General features: G+C 36.3%; 1 protein-coding gene across 1 annotated transcript in view; it reads right to left on the bottom strand.

The window, feature by feature from the left end:
• LOC115412805 (5-hydroxytryptamine receptor 2A-like) overlaps nucleotides 1-9,721 on the bottom strand; it is a gene marked incomplete at its 5' end in the record, with an annotated part of 39,306 nt that extends 29,585 nt beyond the window's left edge. Inside the window, one exon of the mRNA XM_030125466.1 lies at nucleotides 9,514-9,721. Coding sequence (XP_029981326.1) covers nucleotides 9,514-9,721 — 208 coding nt within the window. The remainder of the gene's footprint in view (nucleotides 1-9,513) is intronic.
• Between the last annotated feature and the right edge of the window lie 2,608 nt (nucleotides 9,722-12,329).

Raw genomic sequence — 12,329 nt, 5'->3', positions numbered from 1 at the left:
GAATATAGGTATCAGGAACATAGGCACTGGGGAACATAGGTACTGGTGAACATAGGCACTGGGGAACATAGGTACTGGTGAACGTAGGTACTGGTGAACATAGGTACTGGTGAACACAGGTACTGGTGAACATAGGTACTGGTGAACATAGGTACTGGTGAACGTAGGTACTGGTGAACACAGGTACTGGTGAACATAGGTACTGGTGAACATAGGTACTGGGGAACATAGGTACTGGGGAACGTAGGTACTGGTGAACATAGGTACTGGTGAACACAGGTACTGGTGAACACAGGTACTGGTGAACATAGGTACTGGTGAACGTAGGTACTGGTGAACGTAGGTACTGGTGAACGTAGGTACTGGTGAACACAGGTACTGGTGAACACAGGTACTGGTGAACACAGGTACTGGTGAACATAGGTACTGGGGAACATAGGTACTGGGGAACATAGGTACTGGGGTAAAATCTGTGATGTACAGCTTTCGCTCTGTGCTGTGGTTTGTTCCAAAAGTGACCCAGTAGCTTCATTTATTTATCTGGATTTCTTTGGACCCAGAGGAGTGAGCTGCAGGAGGATGGACTGTACAAATATAGTGTTTTTTGTGCCTCTGGCTTTAGCATGTGTCATACTAATGAACCTGCACCAAAAACCACATGCTTTTTTTTCACTGTTAGTTAAGCTTATTAGAGATGATGTGCTTTTGGGCGTTCCTGTGACAAACTGACAGAAATACTTGGAGCATATGTTAATTCTAATAGTCTGAGAGGAAACACACACACTGTCCCCTTCTTTCTTTTAATGTGACTCATGTTTTTACTTCAGTGTTTAGTTTTTAGGCTCTTTAATCAAATTAGCTGAGGAACACACTGTGCAGTGAAACAGTATTAAATATATTACAAATGTGTCATAATGTTATGGACAGAGGAACATTATGGAAGGAAACGTGTGTTTTACAATGAAGCATGATGAATGAGTTAGCATGCACACAGTGAACCGACCACGGCTCATCTGAAGGACACTTTCCTTTGGCCTGTTCGTACTCAGCTCATCCATGTGTGTGTGTGTGTATATATATATATATATATATAGTTTAATAATCACAGAATAAATAATAAAGTGATAACAACAAAATACAAGTAATATAAGTATGTAAGTAATAATAATAATAATAATAATAATAATAATAATAATAATAAGCAGCGGTGAGAGAACTAAATGACCAAGAGCAAGAAAACAAACATTGCTCACTGGAATAAACAATAAACACTGCACCACAGAACTGTTCAGTCCCTCTTGATTAAATTATTAGCCCATTAAAACCCAGTGCTACTTTTGTGTCAGTTCCCAAATTATTTTTTCCCTGTATTTAACCTTTCTTAAATTACTTATCACCATTTTTTACATTATTATCCTGTTTCTTGTGTTTTTTTCATTGAAAATCTGTTCTTTTCCCATATTTAATTCACTGATCATATCGATGTTCATAAAAACTCAGATTAAAGTTCAGGGTTATTATATCTGAAACAGAGAAAACTGAAGAAAAAGGGATTTTTTTTTTCAGCAAATCTCTCATTAACTGAACATAAACCCAGTGTGTCCATTCACTGTCACTGATCCAACTCCATGGGTTTTACTGGTGAATCAATGTTGCAGAAGACTTTCATACATTTCCTTCAGGAAATGTAAGAAAGTCTAGTTCTACATGTTCTTGCCTTTTTTTTTTTTATTATGTTTTCTTTATTTTTGTCTCTTTTGTGGCTTATTTTGTCCATGTTACTCATTATTTTATTGATTTATTATTCATTTTTGTTCATTTTATTGATTACGTTGGTTGTTTTGGTTCATTTTGTTGCTTATTTTATTCTTTTTTACTTAATTTTTATACAAATTTAGCTTATTTTTTCATGTTATTGATTATTTTGTTAACTTTTTACCAATTTAACCAATTATTTACATGCATTGATAGGATTAGTGGATCAACAGGTATTAAACAGTTTAGATCAGTAGATGGTTTTGGTCACCAGTGGCTGTTTGGGTCTTTATGGGTTAACCCTCCGGTATCCCGTCCAGCTAGGCCCTTACCAAGCACCAAGTGTGCCTTTTCGGTACACTTGTTGAATCATGTAAAAAAAAAAAAAAAAAATCATACAGTTTGTTTTTAATTCTTTTACACTTTTTTCTATTTCCTCAACTTGAGCTGTAAAAAAAAAAAAAAAAAAACTCAATAATTGTCACATTTTTTAACCCTTTAAATGTCGTGTTTGTAATGTAAACAAACCATTTTTTTGGATGCAAAAAACACAAAACAATATTATTTTTTCAATATACTACAGAAAAAGTGGATCACATATTATTTAATTTTTGCAGCCTGGCATATGTCAATGATTAACTCCAACATCGGTTAATTTGCATTATTATTTTTGGCGCTAGGTCAAATGTACAAAAATACTAGCATCTGTCACCAAGTGTGCCAAAAATGCACACCTATAAACCAAACTATTAAACATTATATATTGATTTATTTTTCTGCTCTAATTTGATTTTATTTTGCAAATCAAAGTCAGCCCTAATCATACATATCAAACGGAAGAAATAGTGCGTTTTAGGCACACTTGGGAGACAGATGCTAGTTTTGTAATTTTCTTTTGTTTACAATGTGCACATTTTAGTTGGTGGCCAGAATTTTAAAGCTCATGGAAAAATGAACAACTTTTGAATTCTAACCTCATTTAAATTGTAAAAAAATAATATGAAGTTTTTTAAAACGAAGTGAAAAGTGTGCCTAGAAGGTGCACCTGGATACCGGAGGGTTAAAATAGTCTGTAGGTTTTGATGTTAAGACTTTAATTTTGATATTATGGATTGTGTTTGTGAATGAAAGAGGGGTTTATTCACAAATCACTACGTTCTGATTAATTCGGAGTTACTGCATCTCGTTCCAGGTAACTTCGTACCCCAGATGTTTTCAGCAGTAGAATGAGCAGGAAGCAGATACTGAATCTAATCTCCAAATGTCACAGGTAACAGAGCTGGGTCCTGTTCAGCCGGTTCTACATCCCTTTAATCTCCTCCACCTCTGAGTTTACCGGAGTACGAGGCCAAACCCCACTGGGCTGTGGCTCCATCACTGCAGCTCATCTGTGGCTGAGTGAACAGGCTGCCGGGTCGGCACAGGGGAAATCGGGACTCGCTTCTTCTGACTTACATGAACTTTTCACTTTTCTGTTTTTTTTTCATTTATTCTCTGAAAACTGTAAACGCAGGAATATCCTCTTTAGCCTCACGGTCTTATTTAGCACCAGTCACCACTGCTCATAAACACCATGTAACCCTATAAACACTACCACTATAACAGGCCTAGGTTTATTTATGTTGTTTTTCCAATAAAAGTGCCAGAATTTTTTTTTTTTTTTTGCTAATTCTTCAAAACTGAACTTTCAATATCTGGCAATTAATTATTATTATTATATGTAGTAAATGCTTAAAACAGTGTGTTATAGAAAAAAAAAACAAAAAAACCCAGATTAAAAAAAATGTAAATGTGTAGAGCGAAACATTTTGAGTTTATAGAAATAAACTTATTTGAGCACATGTAATCTGCAAGTGCCTGTCTTGCATGTTCAATGTAAGTGTTGTTGTAATGCCAAGGCAATCACCTAGACTGCAAAACAAATCTACCTACGGGTATAAATAAAGTAACCTTGACCTTGACCTCTGCCTATATATTTACATATATATTTAAGTATACATACATTTATATGTTATTTTACAGCTAAAAACGACTCAATCAAGTATACAAACTGGAAAACTACAGATAAAAACAGTGAAAAAAAAAAACAGCAAAAACTACAAAAACACAACAAAATACAGTAGTAGAACACGCCAAACAGCACTATCACTGTTATATACAATTATTTACAAGAATTTACTCCAAAATGCCACTAAAATCTCACTAAAATGCTGCTAAGAGTAATGAAAATCTTCCATCTCTCTCTCTCCGACTGCACTCTGCTGCTCTCTGCTCTGCCCACTTCCACCCCTCCCCCTTAGCCAATGCAGCCCTCTACCCTAATATGTTATAGACCAATAGAAAGACTTCTGACATTAGCACAAACAGGAGTTACGATAATTTGAATGATAGTGAATGAAAAATTGTGGCGCCGGTGACACATTCATGCTAAAAGGGTTAAAAAATAAAATGATGCGTACATTAAGAAAAACTCCCGGCGTAGACAGAACCATAACATATACTCCACCAATTATAAAAGATTTTCTTTTGGAGGTTTGCACAGGTGTGCAGATGCTGAACCGAACACACAAGCAGACTTATCTCCTAAAATGACACAAAACGTAAATGATGGTGAATCCTGGCTATCGTGGTTTGGATCTGGACCAGGAAGGAAGCCTAAATTATCTGTGTTCAGCTCCAGCACCACTGGGTCATTAGCATCCACAGGACGGAACGACACAACTAATGAAGTGGAGGAAACAGGAAGCGAACGGCGAGCGAGGCGGCGGCGCTGAGACTGACAGCTCAGTCCAAATTAAGCACCGTCTTTGTTTTAGGTCAATAATGTTTGGAGGAAACACAACACGAGTACAAGGGGTTTTCTGCTTTAATTAAAACGGAACTGATGGGGACTGGGCTCAGTTTATTTCCTACATTTTCTACTTTCACACATTGTCCATTATGATCTGATTCACCTTTGAACTGGAAAAAGAAACTCATTCACCGTTTGGAAACGTTCTGAAGGAACAGGAGGGTCATGAGGACAGAGAGGAAAAGGGATTAACCCTTAGATGAACCAGCGTCTGGACCCTCCACTCTTCTAGAAGTGTTCAAATCAATGTTTTTATGCCATTTTAGACATTTTGTCATTAGATTAGATTAGATTAGATTTTATTGATCCCACAACGGGAAATTCAACAGTCACGGCAGCAACAGATTAAAGTTCAAGTAAAAGTGTACATGTAAAAAAATAGTGCAAAAAAACCAAACAACATGGTGCGAAAGCAAACATTATAAAATAAAAAATAGTAATAAAAAAAAACTATACATAGTGTGTATATTAGGGATGCAACGGTGCAGGTTATCCGCGGTTCGATACGCATTGCGGTTGTTGAGTCACAGTTCACGGTTCAGACACAGAGGCCGGCTGGAGCCCAGCTGTGTGCTAAACCATAACTGGGATCTGATGGAGAGGCTTAAGGCTCATTTATGTTCGCTCTACGTACATAAATAGGTTCACCCGTTTCTAATGTTGTCATATGTCACTGCCTTCAGACTTCCATGTGTCCTGTACGTTGGAATGAGCGTTTCTCAATCAATCCACCAGAAGAAGAAGATGAAGAAAGTCAATAATAACAAACATGGCGACGACAGGGGAGGTTTTACTCATGTGAGTACTAGTGTTAATATTGGGAAGGGTAGTTGGAGGTAGAGGGGCTGTGCTCCGTGTTCAGCTTGAGCCAGGGTCTGCGTCTGGCTCCAGTGGGCTCCGCCACATCCTGCTTTAGATGGGTTCTGCATCTGGCTCCAACCAATGACAGTAGAATGCTGTACGTCAGTTGTCTTACAAAGCTCTAATATAAACACCACTTGTCCGGAAATGTCATTTGAAAATAACAAATGAGCCGTACCATGGTACATGCTCGTACCGAACCATGAGGGGTGTAGCGAATGGTTCGACGGTACGATGTGTACCATGCACCCCTAATACACACATTTACAACAGAGGGGAGGTTGCAAAAATTTCTTAAAAATGTAAAAAAAACATTATCTTTTGTATTATATTTTGGTCCCAAAAAAGAATGATTTCATGTTTGAAATATTTTTTATTCTAGATTTTTTAAAAATATTTTTTAAATTTTAAAAGCAAAGTATATATAGTATATAATATAAAATAGTATGTAATATATATAGTATATAACAGCAATAGAACAATGTCAAGTCAACATAGAATGAATCAAGGGTTCACATGTAATTTTATTGTAAATGAATGAGGGTCATTTTGACCCACCTGGGGCAGTAATACAAAAACTAAATTGATTCTTGTAAAATTATGAGTTTTACTTACAATATTATGACTTTATTGTTTCATTATTATCAGTGTTTTTCCTCACATAATCATGATTTTTTTTCTAAATATTATGACTTTATTCTCTACATATCAGATCTATTTAATCCTCATTTTATCCTGATACTTCTCTGTACTTTGTAGATGTTTTTGTAATAACTACTTTTTACAGTGTGTGTTGGCAGGACTCTTATTCTACATTTTCTGTTTAATAATAGGTACATTTTTGATATATAAATGTCCTTTTACAGACTGAAACTACAGCTAAAATATGTTGATACTGGATAATAACTGGACTAACTCCCACTGATGACATCATTGCAAACATAAATAAGGTGATAAAGTACGAGCGTTCATATTTCTGGGGCATTTGCACATACGTCCTCAGCTCTGCTTTCCGTCCTGTTGGTCTTAGATTTGCGTCATCCTCCGTCTCCGCTGTTTTCTTTCATATCAGGATAACTCGGTTACAGAGGACTAGCTGTGAATCACTAAGGAAACCAAACCACCGACATCACAATGTCCTCCAAGTCCATTAACCTGATAAAATCAAAGTGCTGGGCAAAGTGCCTCCTGGAGAAAACCCAACTTTTCTGCCATTTTTCATCGAAATTAGTTTAATGCAAAACCATCTTGATTAATGATGAGGAAAAACAAATCAATTAGGAAAGATAAGTGGGGAACTTTTTGGGGTTTTAGTCCAAAATCGATCAAGAATGTGGCTTTTTTGTGCAGATTTCTGACTGAAACTGGGATCAGATGAGATTAAAACGCATGAATAATGAGGCACCAAGTAAACTATGTGGACAAAAGTATGTGGACACGTTTAATTCAGGTGTTTCTGGGATACAAAACAATAATGACTAATGTCAGAATCTAGTTTCATATTGGGATAAATATCATTGCATTGGTTAGTTTGGTTTAAATTGTTATCTTAAATTGTTACTGTCCAAACATTAGTCTGAGGTGAAAAAATACTGAAACTAGTCACTTTTCCATTGGACATCTGTGCAAAACTTTACCGATATTTACAAAATTTAAAAAAAACAGAAGTGCGTAACGTCGGTTTTTCCTTTAAATCCCAAATGCGATGATTTGTTTATTTATTTTCGAGAGATGACACGAGAAGTCATTCCATAAACATGACGAACGTAAATATGGTGTTGATTTACAGATATATTCATTATTATTATATGTTACCCCTCTACCTCGTACTACATTAAAAAATGATTGGGTTTCCTGGTGTGCCCACACATACCGACACGTTTCTTCTTCTTCTTCTCTTGTTGTAATGTACGTCAACATCTGTTTTTTTAATTCACCTGACTCTAGTTGAAAAAAAAAGGTCTTTCCATTGTAGTTTTGCGTGATATACCATTTGTGCTACGCCTGAAAAACCACCTCTTGCCAGCGCAAAAACTTTTAGTCCAAAAATGAGACTTTTTGTGATATTGTCGTTTTTTCATTAGGCAAATTTTTATGCACAAGTTATATTTGTGCAGTTTGAGGGTGAATGGAAAAGCGACTACTGTTAAAGCTTTTCTTTCCTCTCTGCTCCGTTCACCGTCCCCTCGTTGTCGTTTGCAGCCTCATCATCACATTTCCTGTTCATTAAGTCCATCGGTTGGATTCCAGCAGGTGAACACAAGTCAATTATCAGGACCTGATTAATCTTCCACCTCCAGAAGAATCATTCATTCATTCACTTGCTAACACTTGCTTTTATGAGGAGTAGGTTAATGGGTTATTATGTCTTCTGTGTTTCTGTGTGTGTTTGACCCATAATGACCCAGTTCTACTTCTGTGGCAGCTCACACATGAATGTTTCTCTATATTTTATCACCATTTATTGTAAGATTATCGTCTTCATTTTGCGTTTTTCACTGTAAATCATGTATTTTCTTATGTTTAATTCATTGATCATGTAGATGATCATAAAAGCTCAGATTAAAGTTGAGGGTTATTAAATCAAAAACAGAGAAAACTGAAGAATATGTGACTTTATCAGCGAAGATATCAGTAAAAACAGTGTGTCCATCCACTGTCATTGATCCAACTCCATGGGTTTTACTGGTGAATCAATGTTGTAGAAGATGACAGTGTTTCCACGGTAACTACAGAGCCTCCATTTTGTAATTGGTTAAATTCATTTTGTTCATTTTATTTCTTTATTTTTTGATTGTGTTACATATTGTGTTTATTTTTCTACATGTTCTTGCCTCTTTTCTTTTGTTTTCTTCATTTTTGTCTATGTTGTGGCTTATTTTGTCCATGTTACTTGTTATTTTGTTGATTTATTATAAATTTTTGTTCATTTTATAGATTATGTTGGCTTGTTTTTGTTCATTTTGTTGCTAATTTTTTTTTTCCATTTTTGTACAAATTTTGCTTATTTTTTCATGTTTTTGATTAAATTAATTTTTATTCATTTTGTTATATTTATTCATTATTTTATTTGTTTTTGTTCAATTTGTTACATATTGTGTTTATTTTTCTATGTGTTCTTGCCTCTTTTAATATGTTTTCTTAATTTTTGTCAATTTTGTGGCTTATTTCATCCATGTTACTTGTTATTTTGTTGATTTATTATTATTTTTTATTTATTTTGTCAATTACGTGGGCTGTTTTGGCTCATTTTGTTGTTTATTTTATTCTTTTTGGCTTCATTTTTGTACAAATTTTGCTCATTTTTTCACATCACTGATTATGTTGTTAATCTTTTTTTTCATTTTTGTTCATTTTATTCATTGTATATAAACCCATTGTGTTCATCCACTGTCACTGATCCAACTCCATGGGTTTTACTGGTGAATCAATGTTGTAGAAGATGACGGTGTTTCCATGTTCACTGTGAAGCCTCTATTTTGTGAATTTTTCATTCATTTTGTTCATTTTTATTAATTTTATTTATTTATTTATTTTTTATTTTGTTACATATTGTGTTTATTTTTGTACGTGTTCTTGCCTCCTATAATATTTTTTTGTTTATTTTTTTCACGTTATTGATTATTTTGTTAATTTTTTATTCATTTTTGTTCATTTTATTCATTGTATACAAACCCAGTGTGTCCATCCACTGTCATTGATCCAACTCCACGGGTTTTACTGGTGAATCAATGTTGTAGAAGATGACGGTGTTTCCATGGTAACTACGGAGCCTCTGAACGTCCAAATGGGTCATATGTGATGACCATGAAAAGATGAAGAACTGTATTTTACACGAATTATTTACATGTATTGATAGGATTAGTGGATCTACATGTATTTTAAATAGTTTAGATCAGTCGATGGTTTTGGTCAGTAGTGAATGTTTAGGTCTTTATGGTTAAAAGAGCTTCGGCCTGAAATCAGCTGATAAATCTTCCATTAAACATGGATAATGTCTCATGTTGTGTAGTGTTTCCTGTTTGTGTGTGTTTGCCAGTCCTCACCTACTGAAATGGTCCAGACCGCCATGATCTTGATGCGGGCCTTGGTGTGGGAGTTGAAGCGGCTGTGGTGGATCGGGTTCCGGATGGCGATGTATCGATCCAGGGAGATAGCGCACAGGTGCATGATGGACGCCGTGGAGAACAGGACGTCCAGGTAGATCCAGATGGGGCAAAGGTCAGAGGGCAGAGGCCACCAGTAATCTGCACAGAGAGGAAGAGGAGGAGGAAGAGGAGGAAGAAGAGGAGGAGGAGGAGGAGGAAGAAGAGGAGGAGGAAGAGGAGGAAGAAGAGGAGGAGGAAGAGGAGGAGGAGGAGGAAGAGGAGGAAGAAGAGGAGGAGGAGGAAGAGGAGGAGGAAGAGGAGGAAGAAGAGGAGGAGGAGGAGGAGGAAGAAGAGGAGGAGGAAGAGGAGGAAGAAGAGGAGGAGGAAGAGGAGGAGGAAGAGGAGGAAGAAGAGGAGGAGGAGGAGGAGGAAGAAGAGGAGGAGGAAGAGGAGGAAGAAGAGGAGGAGGAAGAGAGGAAGAAGAGGAGGAGGAGGAGGAGGAAGAGGAGGAAGAAGAGGAGGAGGAAGAGGAGGAAGAAGAGGAGGAGGAGGAGGAGGAAGAAGAGGAGGAGGAGGAGGAGGAAGAGGAGGAAGAAGAGGAGGAGGAGGAGGAGGAGGAAGAGAAGGTGAGATTCTGTGGCTGTCATACTCAGCTCAGGTCCACTGGTGCTGGTCAGATGGATGATGGTACCACTGGGGTAACACCAGAACCAGTTCACAGTTACACCCCCCCACCCCCCCCACCCCCACCCCCCATATCACACCATGTACATGTGCAACCACAATATAAATAATGTAAATATGAAAATACCATTTAAATTTGAAGAATGTTTCATTCTAATTCTCTGTTTATGTAAATATTTATATAAATACCAAATGTCTATTTTCCTTTATTTTTCACTCTCAGTTTGTGTTTTTTTTTTCTACCTGTCTTTCTCTTACACTGGTGTGTTGGATGGTGCAACTGTGAAATTTCCCCACAGTGGGATCAATAAAGTCTTATCTTATCTTTCTTACCTTCTGCACACTCATTACTTTATCTACAGTTATCACTATTTATGTCATTCAGTCACTTTAACACATTTTTAATATATATTTTTTATCTTCTCTTTGCATTTGATGTGTATTGTCTTTGCATTTCCCCATTGGGGAATCACTTAAGTATATCTGTCTTATCTAATCTATCTTATCTCAACTTATTTTATCTCATCTTATTTTGTCTTATCTTATCTCATCTTGTCTTATCTCATCTTATTTTGTCTTATCTTATCTTACCTTTTCTTATCTCGTCTTATCTTAGCACTTAACATTGTAGAAGTAACGCTAATAAAGTAAATAAACTACAGTCAGAATTTTCATCGCTGCTTTAGTCGCTACAGGAAAAATAAATAATTTTTGTGAATGTGATAAAAAAAAACATTGTTTCTCAGTGTGACGATAAAAACCTCATTCGTGTGTTGCGTTTCTTTTTCTGAAACTCACTGGTTCTGAAAACAAACCCTAGCACTTCATTATTTTCTATAATTTGATTCACAGCTGTTTTATACGAACCGATACCGACGAACATTTGAACATTTCTGTGACTGTATTTGTTTTAGTGCAGCGTCAGTCTGAAATCAAACGGACGCGCTCCCTGTTGTATCCTTGACAAAGCTAATTAGACAGCGAACACAGGCGATAAATGCAGTGAGTCACACAGAAACAAACGCATCAAGTGAACACACCACGGCTGCAGCAGGCGCACGCAGACCACTGCATGCACATACAACACATACATGAAACATATATGACACACACACACACACTCGTCCACATCCATGGCTGACGAGCTGCTCCTACAGCAGCCATCTCTAATTAGCCCTAATTAAAAAGCTCCCAAAGGGGATGACATTATACAAAACCAAGGCTACGGTATGTTTTATATATCAAACAGGGAGGTATTTATAGAAGAACAGAAACACTTAGGACACACAATTCACCAAACACTAACATCCTCATATGTGCCTTTCAACGGAGCTGCATGTTTTCTCATATAGTTCAATATAAATGAACAGTTTTTAAGGCAGCACTGGACATACATGAGAATATGCTCAGATATACAGCTGTGAAAGGAATTCTTTCCCATTTTTATGCCACATAAATGAGAAAATTATCATTATTCAATTATTTACTTACTTTTTACTAATATATCTTTGTTACAACTATTATTACTATTATCACTATAATTTAAAATATTTTAAAAATATATACAGGGTGGGGAAGCAAAATTTACAATGAAAATTTAGTTGTTTTTTCTCAGCAGGCACTACGTCAATTGTTTTGAAACCAAACATATATTGATGTCATAATCATACCTAACACTATTATCCATACCTTTTCAGAAACTTTTGCCCATATGAGTAATCAGGAAAGCAACGTCAAAGAGTGTGTGATTTGCTGAATGCACTCGTCACACCAAAGGAGATTTCAAAATAGTTGGAGTGTCCATAAAGGACTGTTTAGAATGGAAAGAAGAGAATGACTATGAGCAAAACTATTACCAGAAAGTCTGGAAGATACTATTAAAGAAGAATGGGAGAAGTTGTCACCCGAATATTTGAGGAACACTTGCGCAAGTTTCAGGAAGCGTGTGAAGGCAGTTATTGAGAAAGAAGGAGGACACATAGAATAAAAACATTTTCTATTATGTCAATTTTCTTGTGGCAAATAAATTCTCATGACTTTCAATAAACTAATTGATCATACACTGTCTTTCAATCCCTGCCTCAAAATAT

Source organism: Sphaeramia orbicularis, chromosome 21 (genome assembly GCF_902148855.1).
Source record: "Sphaeramia orbicularis chromosome 21, fSphaOr1.1, whole genome shotgun sequence".
NCBI classification, from domain to species: Eukaryota; Metazoa; Chordata; class Actinopteri; order Kurtiformes; family Apogonidae; genus Sphaeramia; species Sphaeramia orbicularis.
This window is presented reverse-complemented; position numbering and strand designations above follow the sequence as displayed.